At 43.5% G+C, this 14,470-nt stretch overlaps 1 protein-coding gene across 1 annotated transcript in view; it reads left to right on the forward strand.

The window, feature by feature from the left end:
• The window catches only part of KCNK10 (potassium two pore domain channel subfamily K member 10), a 130,095-nt gene that overhangs the window by 112,766 nt on the left and 2,859 nt on the right, over positions 1-14,470 (forward strand). The window contains exon 5 of the mRNA XM_068557255.1: positions 10,518-10,704. Within this exon, the coding sequence (XP_068413356.1) occupies positions 10,518-10,704 (187 nt within the window). The remainder of the gene's footprint in view (positions 1-10,517; positions 10,705-14,470) is intronic.

Consider the following 14,470-nt stretch of genomic DNA (forward strand, 5'->3'; position numbering starts at 1 on the left):
GAATGTCAGAGAGATATTACCCAAAGCAGTTAAATCACATCTGGTTATAGTTCTGGCTGATCTTGGAGTCCAGAATTCTGGCGCCAGCAGGGGACCCTGTGGGGCTATGTCCCTGACCCGCCTCTGAGTGGCTGAAGCCAGTTTTACCCTCACCTCCAGGAGTGGCAGTTTAGCTGAATCAAGAGAAACCAACTATGGCTAAGTTAAGCAAAAAAGAAAAAAAATTTAAAGGCTGTTGTATAGCTCTCACATCCCTGAGGTGGATGGAGACCTATACTTGGAAGGTACCCAGCCAAGAACCATGACCCGTAGAACTAGACCTGAAAGAAGTCACTGCTATGTCTGCCTGGCACAGACAGCAGCCAGCCCTGCTGACCCCACTGATTCTGGGCCCTGGATGCTGCTACTAGAACCACCCTCGTGACCACCATTGGGGCTACAGTCCCGGAACGGAGTCCACATGGTCCATGCTTCTTTCTACAACACCACTGTGTGCTCACTGCTGCCTGCCCCCTCCCGCTCCCCCCCAGCACCATGGAAGCCCCCATCTGGTCCTATTCAACTCCACCTTGATCAGGGGCAAGTTTCTCCCCTCCACAACTCTACCCCGCTCAGTGTCCAAGCCCCTCAGTCTTTGTTGAAGAGACTTAGGAGGATCCAGAACTCATGAGAGGTGGGCTGTGCACAGGTGGTGAAGCAGGTGGTGGGCTGTGCACAAGTGGTGAAGCAGGTGGTGCCCACCCTAGGGGAGAGCTCTACAACGAATCCCTTCCTCTCTGCCTCTGGTCCTGCACACTGGGGGTTGTGCTTGGAAGACCCTAGGAAGACTCAGTCCCTCCCTCCTTCCTCCCTTTCCAGGCTGAGTGGCCATTCTGCCCCCTCTCTGTCTCCATCCCTAGCCAAGTCTTATCTAGTCTCTGGGAGTTGAAGAAGTGGTTCTGTAAGATGTCTCTGAGAATCATCACCCCTCATTTAGGAATGGCCTTTGGGATGCCAGAGAGAGAAAAGAGAGGGAGGAAAACGCAGAAAAGCTTCAGATGAACACTTCATGATCCACTCTGCCACATCCGCTCAGTTGTGCCTGGTTCAAAGTCTGACTTACGTCTCTCTGGTTTGGGGAGCCTGGGTTGCATGCTTGTGTCCTTGTAGTAGGGAGGCTGGGAAAGTGTGTAGCTGGCATTCTTCAGCTTCTGTGCTGGGAGGAGGGAGGTCTCTGCCTTTCACCAAACAAAAGAAGGAGGTTCAGATGATGGGCGGACAAAAAGGAATGACCGGTGTCCTCTAAAGCGGTCATGCCCTGTGATCTGATTCCATCACAACATGATAATAGGGTGGTTAGTTGGCCTTCACCAGCATCACGATGGTCGTGAACAGCACACTGCAGGCTGTGTGTCACCAGGGTGGGTCCAAGTCCATTTTCTAGTCTTTTTTCAACATGAGGAGAACATCAGGAGGCCTGGATGTCTTTTTAAAAAATTGTCTTTGGGGGTCTCCGCTTTTGGTCTTCTGTGGAGAACTGTTCAAATAAAGCATGTGTCTCTGCTAAACACTTTGCAGGATTGAAGTCATCTAAAACTAGATGAGAATACTTCTAGTTTAAAGAGAATACTTTTCTAAAGAAATTATTACCTGCAGAGACACAACTCCTACCTAAGAGTGGACCACTGTTTACTATTTTATCTTATAGAGCATGTGATGTCCACACCTGCTATCATTTGCATAGCTAAACAGCCCAGTCATTTCATGAAAGATGAAGGTATACTTTAGTCATTACATTAAGCTCCATTAAAGGGTTTCTATATAACTTAATTCTCTTAAAAGGAAAAAAATATGCCAATTAACTAACAACCGGGACATTTATTGTGTGTGTTCATTTAGTAATACCAATAGGCTTCTGTCTGGTCATGTCTAATCAAATCCACATTCTTTTTAAAATTTATTTATTTATTTATTTATGGCTGTGTTGGGTCTTCGTTTCTGTGCGAGGGCTTTCTCTAGTTGCGGCGAGCGGGGGCCACTCTTCATCGCGGTGCGCGGGCCTCTCACTATCGCGGCCTCTCTTTTTGCGGAGCACAGGCTCCAGACGCGCAGGCTCAGTAATCAAATCCACATTCTAATGAAATCCATTCTAATCAAATTAAAGAACAATGCTACTCTTTAATAATCGTGGAAGAATGATAGATGAATAAACACAGATGAATTATGGATTTATTTGCCCACAGTGCATACACACTTGGAACCTGGAATGTCCTTGAGGGATTTGTATAAAATTTGAGTAAGATACAAAGAGGACAAGTCTATCAGGATGTGGAGATACCCACTTTGGATGACTCTGCCATGAGGCTATCAATGAAAATTCTGTCAGGAGCAGGAACCAACCAAAAAAGTACATCAAGTCTGAGTTCCTTAGCACCTCCTTGGCCTCCTTGCAGGGTTGTTTCTCTCCAGCACCAGTGTCCTGCCCGGAATCATTTGCAGTAACCCCCTTTACTACCATGGGTGAATCTTGAGGTATTACATATATATGGACAATATATGGGCGAACAGGACAGGCAAACAGTGCCATGAGTTCTTCCTGTTACACTCTCTCATTCAGTGAATTCTTCCCCCTTCATAGCACTTCTCTCAAGCTGTGATGATATACTTGCTTGTGTGATTATTTAATGTTTGCCTTGCCCCGACTAGCTCTGTGAGGCTGGGGGCCATTCTGTTTCTTCTCACCCGTGGATTTAGCCCTGTAACTGATGGAGAGTAGTGCCTGATAAATACTTATTGAATGAAAGAATAGAAAAGTTATAGGATTCAACTTCACTCACAGCTTGGGAAATATTCTGCTAAAGAAAATTTCTCTGTTCTGGATGCTTCTGTCAAGTTGCCTCAATGCAGGGCTTCCCAGTATAAGATTTATTTCTGGGTGACTTTCTATGAAGCTGTGTTCCATTCTTATTTAAACTTCTCTGTTTCCAGTCTAACTCAAAAGTTCAAGTATATCTCTTTCTCTTCTGTTTTCTTTGTTTCTCAAACAGAGAGGTACAAGCCCAGCTGAAAGCCTTCTAATACCTCCAAAACCATTTAAAAAAAATATTTATTTATTTATTTTTGGCAGCGTTGGGTCTTCATTGCTGTGCGCGGGCTTCCCCTAGTTGCGGTGAGCGGGGTCTACTCTTCGTTGTGGTGCGCGGGCGTCTCATTGCGGTGGCTTCTCTTGCTGCGGGGCATGGGCTCTAGGCACGTGGGCTTCAGTAGTTGTGGCACGCGGGCTCAGTAGTTGTGGCTCGTGGGCTCTAGAGCACAGGCTCAGTAGCTGTGGCACACAGGCTTAGTTGCTCCGCGGCATGTGGGATCTTCCCGGACCAGGGCTTGAACCCATGTCCCCTGCATTGGCAGACGGAGTCTTAACCACTGCGCCACCAGGGAAGTCCCCCCAAAATTCTTAAACCATTGTTCCATCTCTGCTTTCTATACCCCAAAGTCTTTTTCTCAATTATGCTCATCCTTCTCAAAGGCTTTCTTAATTTTTCTTGCTTCTCATTGCCTTTTTTTCTCTTGTAGTTCACACATCTTTTCCCTATATGAGTTCTTAATGCTTATTTCATTATTCTTTATAGTTTTATGTGGATGAGCATCCCTATGGGCTTTCATTAAAAATATCTGTCTAAAAAGAAAGAAAGAAGGAAAGAAAGGGTGTAACCATTGGGAAAGGGGTTGCTCACCACTTCCCCAATAAAATTCAGGAATTTTTACAGAGATTGACTCAATAATATCCAGGTGCTTTTTTAGCTGCCGACCTAAATCTGGCTGATCTTGGGGGCTTTCTTCAAATCTTCCAACAGGCAAGATAAATAAGGCCACAGAAAATACATGCTTGTTTGTCACTTATCTTGATTCCTGGACATATAGACAGTCATTCCAGGAAGCCCACCAGAAGCTCACAGATGCCTTCTCTCTGGGCTACTCATACCCAAGGTGAGGGCATTTGAAGGCTTTCTTCTCTCCCATACTTCCTGGGTGCTCTTAGATGCTGGTTCCAGTCAACAGTGACATGGCTAAGAGATGCCAGGAAGGACGAGAAAGAGTAAAGAGCTCCTTGATAAGCCACAGTGGGGCAAGTGAGCATTTTACTTACCTTGTGTGTTAGGCGGCTGCATTATGATCATTGCTCCCCAACTCCACCTCCACCAAAGCCCCCCTCGCCAGACCCTGGGCAAGGTTCTTGTCTCTCCTAGACAGCTCCAGCCAGGACTTGTCTTTCCCAATTCCTTATCTTCTTTTAGGAGAGCATTCTTAGCAGGAGGCCCACTGTAATCTCACTCTTTCTTTTCCCCTTTTGTTACATGTGTTCCTTCCTGGTGAGGGGCCACAATCTAAAGAAGAGAATTCGCCTTCCTTTGAAAAGAACTTGCACCACAGTACGTGGTCTGACTTCCTTCCACCCTTCATAGTGGAATAATTACTGAGCTATCGCCAAATTAAAAAAAAAAACACATGGTAACAGAGTTGAGATGATTGGGGTCTTTGAAAGAACCAAATAAACAGCATCCCCTCTTTCCCACCCAAGGTATGTACCAATTGAGAAATAAGACAAAGGAGATGACAGATTCCAACCTAATGTTACTATGTCCCCTCAACACTGGAGAATTTGGCTTATATTTGTGGAAAAATGGGTTTCCTAATACAACCTTAAATTAGACAGGAGATCACAAGGGGGTACTTCTTGAGGGCAGCTTGTTCCCGAAAGGAAGAAGAGAGGAAGAGGCTGAGTTCTCAGTTCTTGCATCAGAGTCAGAGGCTGGAGAGAGGCCTGTGTGTTACAGCGTGTGGAGCCCCATGAACAAGGGAAAAAGCAGCAGGGATGGGAAGCAATACTTTTTCTATTCGGGGGCTCTTGTGTCTTGACTACTGTGGACTGTTTGGCCAATGAACTATGACCTTGAACCCTCGTTAGCAAAGGGAGGGAGAAGAGTGAGTCTACCTTTCAGCTGTCTGTAGCCTAGTTACTGTAGTATTATTATTATATGCTTGTGTGTATGATGGTGGAGAGGGCATTTTTGGGTGGGAACATTGTTCATGTTGCTGCTGAAATCTGGGTAAAATAAATTTAGAATTTGGATAGGTGAGCAGCTGGGTGTGGCATCTATCAGGATTGCCAGGAGTTACTCTGTTGACGTGGCTCATTAGGAGGTGTCCCCATCCTCCTCTCCTTACCATGGGCCTGCCTTTCATACCTCAGTTAAAGAGAAGGACATTCTTCAGCCACGGTTACAGCTGGGTGTTTCCTCCATTGGTGTCATCACTCATGCGTTGTTCTGATTTCTGGGGCATAGCTAACAAAGATCCAAACATCTTCTATTACAGGTGGCACACTTTTGTATTCCACTTACAATAGCTACAAGAATATTCCTTTCTTCTCTACGAGGTGATATTTTTAATTACTGGGATGTCGTTAGGTAATAACTTTGCCTTCAATGGTCAGACCAGGGCTGGGCACCATGGACAGCGCCACAAAGACTGTTTTTGGCCAAAGACTCAGATGTTCCCACCCTGCCCCAGCCAACTAGACTTTGTGTGCATGAGGAAGGAACTTTCTCTCTCTCTTTTTAACTCCTGTGTCCCTTGCAACTAGAATAACCCCTGACATGTAAAATGTTCTTAATAATTATGTGCCGAATGAATTACCTGGTTGAATTTTAAGTGCAAAAAAATCTTGTGTTCCAATAGAGAATTATCTTCAAATGTTAAAAGCCACAGAATTTTTGAACAGAAAACTTTCAAAGATTTTAATTAAACTGTTCCTGGAGTGGAGCAGCTGAGAATTATGATTATTTCTGGATTTTAATTTTTCTTCATCCCAGGTGCACCTATGTTGGCACTTCAGTGATAAAAACAATTTAATTGTATACACCAAAAGCTTTTTCAAAAACTTTGCATGGCCATACCAGCAAAGCACTGAACTGGCCAAAAATCTGTTGGGTGCTGCAACGTGGCTCAGAGTCAAATGTTAGATATAACTTTTTTTTTTTTTTTGGTATAGATACTATCCATTTGTGTAATTTGTATCTTTTTTTTTTTTTTTTGGTATAGATACTATCCTGCTTTTGAGTAGGACATTTTCAGTAGGCTCCACGGAGATTTTACTGCACGATTCTTACTAATGTGTGTTTACAGTATCTCTGCCATGGAGATTATAGGCAAATGGTGTTTAACAGCTCTCCTCATAGTTCATAGAATTGCTGGTACTACACGGCTATTCGTTGTGATGTTGAAACCACTAGTTAGAATTGGACTTTTAAAAAAGAAATCTTTGTGAAAAACATAATAGTATCAGAAAATAAAGTCGCCTCTTTTGTGAGGCAGCTCCTATTATCTTTCCATTTTGAGAAATCATTCTCAGTTCAATTGTATTACCATGGTGATGTGTTTGCATTTCAACAAAACAAAACTGAACCATAAACTAGAGCTCTGCATGTCTAGCTCCTGTCCTAGGGTTTTTATTGCAGTGTCTTTATTATTGAATAAAATCCCCAATGTCCTGGCTAAAAATCACAGCAAATAAACAGTTTCTCAGCCATACACAACAATCTGGATTGCTAATCTCAGAATTCTAAGAAATCTCGTAAAAGTGAAAAGAAGAATAGATATTAGAGAGGGGTAAAAAATCAAAAAAGAAATAGCCCACAAATGAACAGAAATATACTTGTTCTCTAAAATAAGATTGTGGAAGTAAACAAACAGGGGAAGACCACTATGCTTGATGAGAATTGGATGTGTGGCTTAGCCCTCTGAGGTCTGAAACAAGTAAACACTACCAGAATTGTCAGCACATGAATCCTCTCTCAAAGGAGAGCTCTTAGAGCTGGCTCCCCTGCCTCCCATTTATGAAATGTATTTTGCTCTTTGGAACAATTGCACATAATTTTGACAACTAAAAGAACTGTACAGGAGGTGTGGTTTGAGTTCCTCAAAAATTCCTACAGTTAGTGCCAGTCGGACGCGGGAAATAGTATTGCATGATACCATTTGCATAAGGAGAAGGAAAAACCACATCATCTATTCTAATCAAAAAAGTGTGAAAACAAGATTTGGATAGATATGTACAACTATTCTATCACTTCTGCCCAAATATTGTATCAAACCATCTCTTCCCAGATAACAATTTTGTTAGCCTAAAAACACATTAGCTCAGTCAGATCTGGGCTCTCACAAAGCTTTTTGCTAGCTGCTCTGCCTACTGGTAAATAAGCAATGGGATTTTGCCTAGCAACCCCACCATGGAAACACAGCTTGACTCCCTAAGTGGTGGGGGAGTTAGGGGGGTGGTTCAAGGAACCCAAGGGCTGTGCCTTTCAGGGACCCTCTGCAGCTGGTTCCTGACACCACAACCATTAAAGGCAATTCTTGTCAGTTTCACAAGGATGATGAAAAACTTGGGGGAAATTAATTAAAAGGCAAATAAAAAAGCTTCCAAGATTGTGAGCTGAGACTGTCTGAGAGCTCAGTCCAGAGTCAGCACAAAAGAACCAAGGGAGAATGAGGCCTTTTTTCTTATTGAAAAGGAGGTAATTATAGGAGATAATGTATCCAGGAAGGGAAAACCAGCAGTGACCACCTGAAGCTAAACAAAGATTATCTTAAGCCAGATGTGAGGGAACATTCCTCAGTAGCAAAGGGCAACATTAAATCCGGGAATGTCCACATTTAAGGAAAGCCTTGAACTTTTACATCAGAGATGATTGCTAACAATCATCAAGCATTTAGCTGGCACTGTGCTGCGCTTTTACACACTTGTTTAATCTTCCAAACAATCCTATGAGGTGGATTCTCTTACCTCCATTTTTAGAGGAAGAAACTGATGCACAGAAAAATTGAGAATCTTGCCCAAGGTCACTCAGTCATTTAGCAGCAGGGATAGGATGTGTCTCAAGCAGGCTGCCCCTAGACGCCAAGTTCTTAAACACCATTTTACTGTAGTAGTGAATGGGTGCAGAGCTAATGAGGGTAAGAAGCCCAGAGATCACTGGATGACGTGTTTGTGGTTCCAGCTTGAAAGCTACAGTTTCAAATGTTCAATTAAGGCAACTGTTCTTTTTTTTTTTTTTAAGTGTCTAGAGGGTAGCAAAAACATGAGTATCCAGAATAACAGATATTGCCAAAATCTTACACCCATATTTCTTCCTTTTATAGTGAAGTATGGGTATACGCGATTTCATACACCTACACACACGCACGCGCATGCAAGACACTTGATTTCGTAAGTTCCTAAAATACTCTGATGACTAAATTCTCCAAGGATTCTCTGAGCATCACCCTAGGATGTCTGGAGGAAGCAGCCCAGGGACATGTTGGTTGGCTTGGGCAGTGAGAAGTGGTGAAATGTTTACCTTGCAGATAAACTCTCCAACAGATAATGCAATTAAGACTCCACCATCTAGCCTTTGTTACACACCTTCCTCTCTTCTACCAAACAAATGCTGTCCGGTGCCATCTTCCCTTCTGCCCACCTCCTGGAGCCTGGGAATGTCTCCAGCTTCCTCCGTACATGCTGCTCTCTTTTGCCAATCTCAACCTCATTTGGATTGCAGTTGCATTCGCATCCTAATTTCTGACTTAACTAGTGTCTCCCAAACATTTAATTCACTTTAATTTCATTATGCATTTGAGGAGGACGATTTACTGAAGGAGAAAATGATGTTCCCATTGCCGGCAATTAGATTAACTTAATGATCTATGGTAAAAATCTCTTTTTGGGCTTTGGATTTTTGTACATGTTTACAAACAAAGCTAGGCTAATAATAACTAATTTCCTGGATTCTCAGAGGGGCCTTAACTGCCCCCTCAAAGTTCTATAATATCCTATTTGGAAATTCATGAAATGGGTAAAACATTCCTTGTGGTTCTCAGGTAATTTATCTTGTCACAGTACTTGCATTTGTGGAAAAATGGTATTTTCATATGCAGTTTCAAAAATATCAATAAATTATCTTTTTTTTTTTTTTCTGATGGCTTTTCTGAGGAGATGGGGAGGGAACTATATAAAAGCATGGATCAATTTCTTTTTTCCTGTTCCCACTTTATATACTGAGTACTCTCTTAGGAGTTAGAGAACTTGACTCCTTTTTATAAAGGATTGTATGTCTTTAGCTTTTCCTACGAATATTTAGGGGAATATACTGATCCAGGAACTGGAGTGTAAATAGTGCTGATTGAGATTTGTGCAAATAAATATTCTCCACTATTCCTATCATTTACCTGCCCATTCCATTCTGCCGTCTTGAACATGCCTGGGACTCAGGACCCCAGGCAGGTGGGACGGATGGTTTTGAGGCATGATTACAGAGAAGAGCAGCCTCTCCACTCCTTTTCCAGCTCTTTTGTCCCTTGGCGTTTTCCAGTGAAGAGGTGCTACTGATGTTTGTCTCCATAAGTCAAGGAGGAAGAAGAGAATGAGAGGAAGGGAAACAGAATCATCATCAACCTTCCTATCTTGGAGACCTAGTCATTGCCTAGCACTTCCTGGTCGAGCCGAGTGGCTGATGGTAGAAGAATCTCTCTTGACCATTTCTGTCCTGGGAAACCTGGCTGACGTGACCCTGCTGGGATGAAAGTTTAGGAATTCCTGGACAGTGACAGGATCGCTCAGTGACAAGTTTTTATTCTCAGTCTTCCTTCCGAGAGGGGAATCAGGAAGGCCTATTCTTCACGGAGGGTAGTCTGGTTTCTTTCCTTAGGGGAGCACTCTGGCAACTTTGAACTGGTGAATCGTTGAGTAACTTGAAAGTCGGTTTCCATCACTGCGCACCGCACTGAGATCACACCAGAATTCGCATCTTGGCTCTGCCTCTAATTAGCAGCATTTTATGCAAGCTCCTTACCCTTGTTGGCTTCTTTTTGCATCTGTAAAATGAGGTGTATGAATGCAAAGTTCTCTCGGTACTCTGGAGGTTCTCTGCTCTGTAAGTTACCGGAAGGCAATGACTAGAAAATAGATCATATGGTGAGCATTTCCATGACGTAAATGTGTACTTTTGCAGAAACTCAATCTAGGCAATGTACAAAGGTCCAGGCACTCTGGTGTTAAATATATATTTATGATAGTATGTGGCTTTGGTTGAGTAATGGTGCTAGGGTCCCCTGATGACAGTCTCTAATGGCAAATTGGGAGCTTTGAGAAGACCTTAAGGGATTATTCAGTTTAGATGCAATGCCAGTGTTGTCTTGAGTGCCATTCAATAGGACACCAGTGTGCCTCCAGTCTATCTCTGGACTCCATGGACATGATTCTTTTGCTAAACCCCAAGCTAAGTGGGGTTTCTTGCCCAAGGACCCCTAGACCCCCTGAAAACTTCTGAATGTGCATTTGTCTAGGAGAGGGTCCACAGCTTTCATCAGAGTCTCACAAAGCTGCCCATGACCAAAGAGAGGTTCAAAGCCACTGATGTTTTTTTCTCTGCCTCTGTCTTCCGAATCCAGGGTGATGGAGCTGACTTGCCTATCTTTCTTTCTCTTTTGCTGTTCTTTAGAAAAAGCAAGTGAGTCAGACCAAGATCCGGGTCATCTCAACTATCCTGTTCATCTTGGCCGGCTGTGTTGTGTTTGTGACAATCCCCGCCGTCATTTTCAAATACATTGAGGGGTGGACGGCCCTGGAGTCCATTTACTTTGTGGTGGTCACTCTCACCACGGTTGGCTTTGGTGATTTTGTGGCAGGTAAGCACCCTGGGCATCCCAGTTACCAGGGCCCTGGTGGGGAAAATATTCTGTTGGCAGTGCTTTTCCAAACTGTGAGAAAAGATGCGGGAGAAGCAAATGAAAAAGGCTCAGCCTCACTGCTGCTGTGCCCAGGCTTGTTTCAGACCCGTGGTCCTGTGCGGTGTAAACAACAGCAGGCTGCTGCCTTGAAAGCAAGCCAGCCTCTCCCTCCTCAGGTTGCAGATTGTCCTTATCACCATATGAATTATGAGTGAAATGAATTTCTCATTGGATTTTGGACTTCTGAATTGTATTAAGGCTCCTTGAATCAATTGATAAAGGCTGTATTAGCAAGTGGCAAATATGAAACTCTGGAGAAATTAGCATAGAGTTTAGTCTGCAGTGATCTGCAGATTAAGCTGCCTGACGCTGAGGTGAGAGCCACAGTCTCTGCAGAAGTTGTCCTGGGCATGTCTGGATGCAGGACTTAAGACTCAGGTGACTACCAGGAACTGAAAACTGCCCCGAGGGAATATAATATTATAATGGATTCTGCATGAATGTATATAGGAGAAATAGCCTTCATTGTAAAAATAAATGCCAATGAACTGTGCTTAAGGAAGCAAAAGAAAACCACCATCAAATTCATCAAGGGACTGGAAGCTTGAAAATTGAGATCAGATCTGACACCTTATGTGTACCACTTTCCGAGTGTGATAGGAAGGCAGGAATAGAAGGAGGAGGCCATCCTTCTCTTTCCTAATGGAATAGTTCTAGGTGGTCAGAGAGTTGATCATTTTCTACTTCAAGAAGTGAACACTCTGACCAAGCAAGTCTATCATAAGTTATACATTTATAGAGGACAGGGATCTCCTCTCCCGGAATCTGGAAAACAGCAAATTCTGGAGAGGGTGTGAAGGCTGGTCAGCAGGTGCATGGGTATCTCCAGGTTAATTCTGGAGTGATTTTGTAGCTATTCCAACTGGGAAGATGAAGACTGAAGTCCACTTTGTAGAAAGAGCAGTTTTAATTTTTTCTTCCTTTTTATTGGCTAAGGACTAAGAACTGCAAAGTCAAAGTGATTAAAACTTGTTTACAAAGAGCCCGAGGCCTGGGACCCCACCAATCTGTCCTCATGCACAGTGCTGAACCATTGTGCAGCTCCTCAGCTTGGGCAAGAGGTCACTTGATGCCATTTGATGAGAGGCCTGAAGCTCTGGAAAGACACCACACAGAGAAATGAGGGAAGTAAGAGGACCACTGTCTGGTTAATTCCTTAGCGTCCTCCATAGCTGCACTGTGGGAAAACTCAGCTGAGGTTCCGATCCCAGGTAAACGCATGTAACGGCAGCTGCAGTTTAGAGCTATCTCACCAACATCTTTAAGTTCCCCAAAGCATCATTTGCACTCTGTTGTGCTGCACAGCCCCCTGTGCTAACACTGGTCCGTCTGGAGGACCGTCTTCTGGAGGGCACTTATGGTAAACCCTGCTCTCTAACCAAGCGCTCAGTTCCATCTGTCAATCTGTTCATCTGGGGCACAAATAGCACAGCCTTGGGAATATGAGATTTAAAAAATTACTTGTGATTTAAATTTATTATTTGTCCTTATGAGCCACCATGGGCTGTGACCACGTAGCACACACCAGCACACTTGACCTGATATTTACTTACCTGGTAAGGGTGTGACTGCCACTAGAACTGTTTTTTTTTTTTTTTTAATGATCTTTAACAGTGGAAGATTTTAATGGAGCAAATGGCCAAATCTACAGATAAACACGGAGAATTGTTAGAATGTTTTAAAGTCTGTTTTTGTTGTAACTGGCTTGAGAGAAAATGGACATGTTTTCCCCATGGGTTTTTTTTTTTTTCCCCCATGGGTTTTTGATAACGGTGGTTGTACCTGTACATATGTCTCCCACAGAGTACCTTTCTTTTTTTTTTTTTCTTTTAGTTTTTATTTTATATTGGAGCAGAGTTGATTAACAATGTTGTGTTAGTTTCAGGTGTACAGCAAAGTGATTCAGTTATACGTATACATGTATCTATTCTTTTTCAAATTCTTTTCCCACTTAGGTTATTACAGAATATCGAGCAGGGTTCCCTGCATAGCACTGTTTTAATTCCCTTACTCACCGCAGATTACAGAGCCATATTTCCTTTGTCCTGAAGTCTCCGCAGACTCGGGTCTTCTATAATTCACGGTGCTGACTGCAATTGGACCAGGCCCTTCTAAACTGCAGTTTCCAGGGCTTACATGGACCAATCTGAAGAATGCATGCCTTAGAACACTGGAAGTGTGTCACAACCTTTTGGCAATACTTTTAAGAGCAAAAGGGAAGGATGCCCGTCATTTAAAAAGATACATGAACAAGAGCTGATCGTTGCTGTGATTTGACAGGGCATCAATTCAGAAGTATCTATCAGAACGGCGATCACCATGCAGGATCAAGTGCTGGTTTATTTTGTAGCTGACTCACCTTAGGACAGTCTAACAACATGACAAGCATTTTGGACCCTGACTGAGAGCACACACCGAGTTCTGCATTCCAGGCTAGCAGCTGATAAAGGAACAGGCAGCCTTGTTCGCTAGCGCGCCCTAGTGACAATCTTTTTTGGGTGATGGTGACTTGTGAAGGTAAATATTTATTTTTAGATAGCTCCAAGGAGAAAGCTGCAGAGTTCTCTAGCCTAGCGCAGAGATGAAATGAACCTCAAACCCCACTTAATGTTGCAGAAACTCCAACTGTATCCTAGAGAAAGCTGAGCGGGGAGAGTTGCGTGAAAGGGAAAAACAAGGCAGCTACACCAAACCGAGGGGGGGGGTGGTTTGCCACAGAGCCCTTTAGCAAAATTTGGAATTCTAATTTTAAGAAGTGGCTGTAGCTATGGAGACCTCGCGGGCGGCGTTGCAAAGTGGGTTTGGTCACCCCGAAAAGAGCCACAAGCCACAGTGCCTGCCCAGCTGCCTTTGGGAGGTATTCTTGATACCATAAGAGCTCAGTATGGATTCAAGGATGCTAGATGAGGTTACAAACATGCCCCAGTGGGAAAGTCCAGTGATCACCCACCATGTGGTACCGTAATTACCAATCTATGGCTCAAGTTGGTTGTCTTAGAAATGGCCACCTGCCTGCTTCAGTGGGCAACGACATCTCACAGGGTGAGAGCAAGGCTGGTAGTTACTTCATGGAGCCTCCTTACTTCTTTAGGAGAGGGGGCTGGGCTTGGAATCCCTTTTGCATGGCTACCTTAGGCAGTGCCTGTAGGAGGCCTTAGAATAAATAGGCTAATTACTTGGAATCATGACTGGTCCTTTCAATGGGACAGCCAGTCAGTGCAGTCAGGCAACTAGTCAATTTGGTCTGATGGATTTTTACTGTAATCCCTATTTGTAAAGGGATTGAACCAGCTGGCCTCGAAGGTCCCTTTTCGTTCTAGCGCGGTGATTCTAATTGCTCAGTCTAACTGACCCTATGGATTAGCATCATGTAAACACCATCCCTTGGTTAGCATTAAATCACTATTGCTTGGGTCCGAGTCTCAGGAATACCATTAAGTCTAATATTACTTCCATACGTCTACTCATCTCTTGGTAAATGCATGTGTGCTTAAGAAGGAAATGGTTCCAAGAGTTCCAAACCATTCGGGATTATTTACTGATATTTTATTTTTATTAAATTTAAGGCAGTTTAAGAAAAACTTGACACCTGGGCCTGCTCTGTTGTCCTCTAATTCAAGTCATTCATCGTCAAGCTCAGGTTTAGACTAGGTGGATCAGGTTG

The sequence above is a fragment of the Eschrichtius robustus genome, chromosome 1 (genome assembly GCF_028021215.1).
Source record: "Eschrichtius robustus isolate mEscRob2 chromosome 1, mEscRob2.pri, whole genome shotgun sequence".
Lineage (NCBI taxonomy): Eukaryota > Metazoa > Chordata > Mammalia > Artiodactyla > Eschrichtiidae > Eschrichtius > Eschrichtius robustus.